Source organism: Cyprinodon variegatus, unplaced genomic scaffold (genome assembly GCF_000732505.1).
Source record: "Cyprinodon variegatus isolate N-32 unplaced genomic scaffold, C_variegatus-1.0 Scaffold524, whole genome shotgun sequence".
In the NCBI taxonomy this organism is placed as follows: domain Eukaryota; kingdom Metazoa; phylum Chordata; class Actinopteri; order Cyprinodontiformes; family Cyprinodontidae; genus Cyprinodon; species Cyprinodon variegatus.
In genome coordinates this window covers 196,428-199,155 of record NW_015150977.1, presented here as the reverse complement: position 1 = coordinate 199,155, position 2,728 = coordinate 196,428, and the positions used below count along the sequence as shown (strand labels likewise).

At 46.8% G+C, this 2,728-nt stretch overlaps 1 protein-coding gene across 1 annotated transcript in view; it reads right to left on the bottom strand.

Annotated features, from left to right (window-relative positions):
• The window catches only part of vldlr (very low density lipoprotein receptor), a 47,824-nt gene that overhangs the window by 21,880 nt on the left and 23,216 nt on the right, over window positions 1-2,728 (bottom strand). Inside the window, exons 5-7 of the mRNA XM_015391077.1 lie at window positions 1,069-1,297; window positions 498-660; window positions 283-405 (exon numbers count right to left, since the gene is read on the bottom strand). Coding sequence (XP_015246563.1) covers window positions 283-405; window positions 498-660; window positions 1,069-1,297 — 515 coding nt within the window. The remainder of the gene's footprint in view (window positions 1-282; window positions 406-497; window positions 661-1,068; window positions 1,298-2,728) is intronic.

The following is a 2,728-nucleotide window of genomic DNA, read 5'->3' as shown; positions in this document are numbered from 1 at the left end:
TAATAGATTAATCTGATAAATCTTTTTCAGCTCTAAAGCTCATATTTAGCAAGAAACAATCTTTTTGACCCGATAAAACCAAACTGGGATCGTTGGTTGGAGTGACTATTAGATCTGGAGTTAAACCATCGCCTAAAACCTGGGCAGAGCAAAGAGACGAGTTCTAAACCCAAACTGGAATAGCAGGATGTATGGAAAGCCACAAGGGCCACAACTTCAACAGATCAACTGGTTAAAATGAGCCTGGTCTAAAAACACATTTAGTTTCCGTTTCCTGCTCACAGTTTTTGCAGCTGGCTTCATCCGACGCGTCGGCGCAGTCTCTGATGCCGTTACACTGCCGGCTTCCCAGGATGCAGCTTCCATCGTCACACCTGAACTGATCCGGCCCACAGCTGCGCACGGCTGCAACGGAGGCAAACGCAGGTTAGCTTAATGCTGAAAACATTCCCACCCCGCAGAGGCGTCCGACGCCGCCTTCAGGCGTGGAAACGTACGGCAGTTGGACTCGTCGCTGCCGTCCTTGCAGTCGGGGTCGCCGTCACATCTCCACTTTTTGTGGATGCATTCTCCTGAGCCGCACTGCATTTCGCTGGGCGAGCACTTGGCCGGCGGCGTCGGGTGGCGCCCGCAGCGCGTCGGGTCCTCATCAGACTGGTCCTGGAAGAGAAGGGCGTCAACTTGAAGCATCTGTTTCACCAACATCAGCAGCCTTTTGGTTTTAAGCATCTACAGGATCCAATCAGAACCCGATCAAACTAGAGGGAAAGAGGTGATTAATGACGGTTTACTGGAGCTCATTTTCCTGATCCGCTGCAAAGTTCAACAGACGGGATAAATGCCGACATTTCAAACTGAAAACTAGGGTTAGGCGATATATTGATATACTCCATGCATCTTGAGTTGCCAGCGTTTTTTGCTGGATTTTTGTACGTCAGGCAAATGCTGGTCTAAATCATCAGGGTATGACAGCGGCTTATGTGAAGCGTTTCCAGGGAGACTGAGCATAAACCCCGCCCCCTCCATCCTTTAAAAACAACAGAAACGATGAGCGGCGGCTGTTCCTACCTGGCAGTCCACGTCATCGTCGCACACCCAGCTGGACGGGATGCAGGTCGAGTTCCCGCACTGGAACTCGCTGGGAGCACAGGAGGACGGAGCGCACTCCACCTCATCGGAGCCGTCGCCGCAGTCGTCCTCGCTGTTGCACACGAAGTTCCTGGAGATGCAGCGGCCGCTCTCACAGGTGAACTCGTTGGGAGCGCAGGTGACGTTACCTGTAATAGTTGAAGGGACGCTCAACCAAAGCAGGTTTCATACAGACCACTTCCCTCAGACCATCAACAATACGCTGAGGTTCAACCATTAACGCCGTACTCTGACTGGGAAAGAAAAGAGTCGCCCTTGATCGATGTCTCTTCTATTCGACACCAGGACTCCCAGAATACTGATCCTAATAGAACTCCCATTGGCCGTCAGTTTGATGGCTGATATTTTCCCCCAATGGTACAAATGACGGGTGATGATGTCAACTGAAATTATTCTAGTGTGCGACAAACTCATTGTGGATATAAAGACCTTAAAACAGGTCTAATATGTAATTTTAAAGCTTGTATTAAAAATAAATCTGACTAAATAAGACCGTTTAACTCCACAGCTTCGAAGTTTGAAATGACTACTTTATTTACAGAAATTAATCACCTCAAAACATTTCCTGCACACAAACATCAGAGCATTTTTTTTAGTGCAACGCTGAAGCTCCTGGCGCCGTTTCGTTTGCCTCGCCAAAGCTGCTCTACTGCGGCGGAGAGGCTGGTAACCTGCGGAGCGCATGTGGTCGCCACGCAACCATTTTAACAGTACAAGGATAAAATCTCTGCGCGAGACGGTGGCGTTCAAACAGCTCCTGAACAAAACCAATGCGTTAATAGCCGCTTTGGTCCTCTGAGCGGACCGCCTGAGGTGTGGGCAGTGCTTGAACAAAAGTTTCACTATTGTCTGGTGGGTCACCGATACGTTTGCGTTTTCCTGGGGTTTGGCGATCATCCTCTGAATATAAGCTGCTTCCAATCCTGTCCTCCTAACTGGTCTCTCCCCCTCCGCCCGAATCGCCATCAATATTTTAAAGCATTTCTAAAGCCTGTTTGGCAAATAGATGTCTTCTGAAAGCTATTTTTCCCCCACATACGCCAAAGAGTTTTAGGTAGAATGTTGGTTGCTAGGCAACGGTACCAAACGTCAACCAACCACAGGAAGAATTTACAATACAACTTATTGAGCCGCCAAAATGACGTCAGTGGGAGATGGAGGTAAAATTAACATTTTTATTTTATTTTATTTAAAATTTTCAATTATTTCTTTCATTTTTATTTTAAAATGTGAAGGAAATATAGAAAAAGGAAAAGTCAGTTAACATGAGTTACATATGATTAACGTAAATAAAGTTTTTTTTTCCCTTTAAAATCTCAGAACCGTTAAATGACGGCCTTGGAAGTTCTAGTGTTACTGAATTGAGGCGGAAAAGCAAACTGTGCTGCGACTACTGGTGGAGTTTAAGACCCAGCGGCCAACTTTCTGCAGCCCTCAGCATCCTGTAATCAATGGCACTGAAGGCGGAGCAGCCGAATACACATCTGGAGATTTTCTTTATGTGTTTAATTGATAGAGGGACTGTAGCCCCGCCCCCAATTACCACCATATTCTGCAAAACCAGTTTAAAAAGATAAAT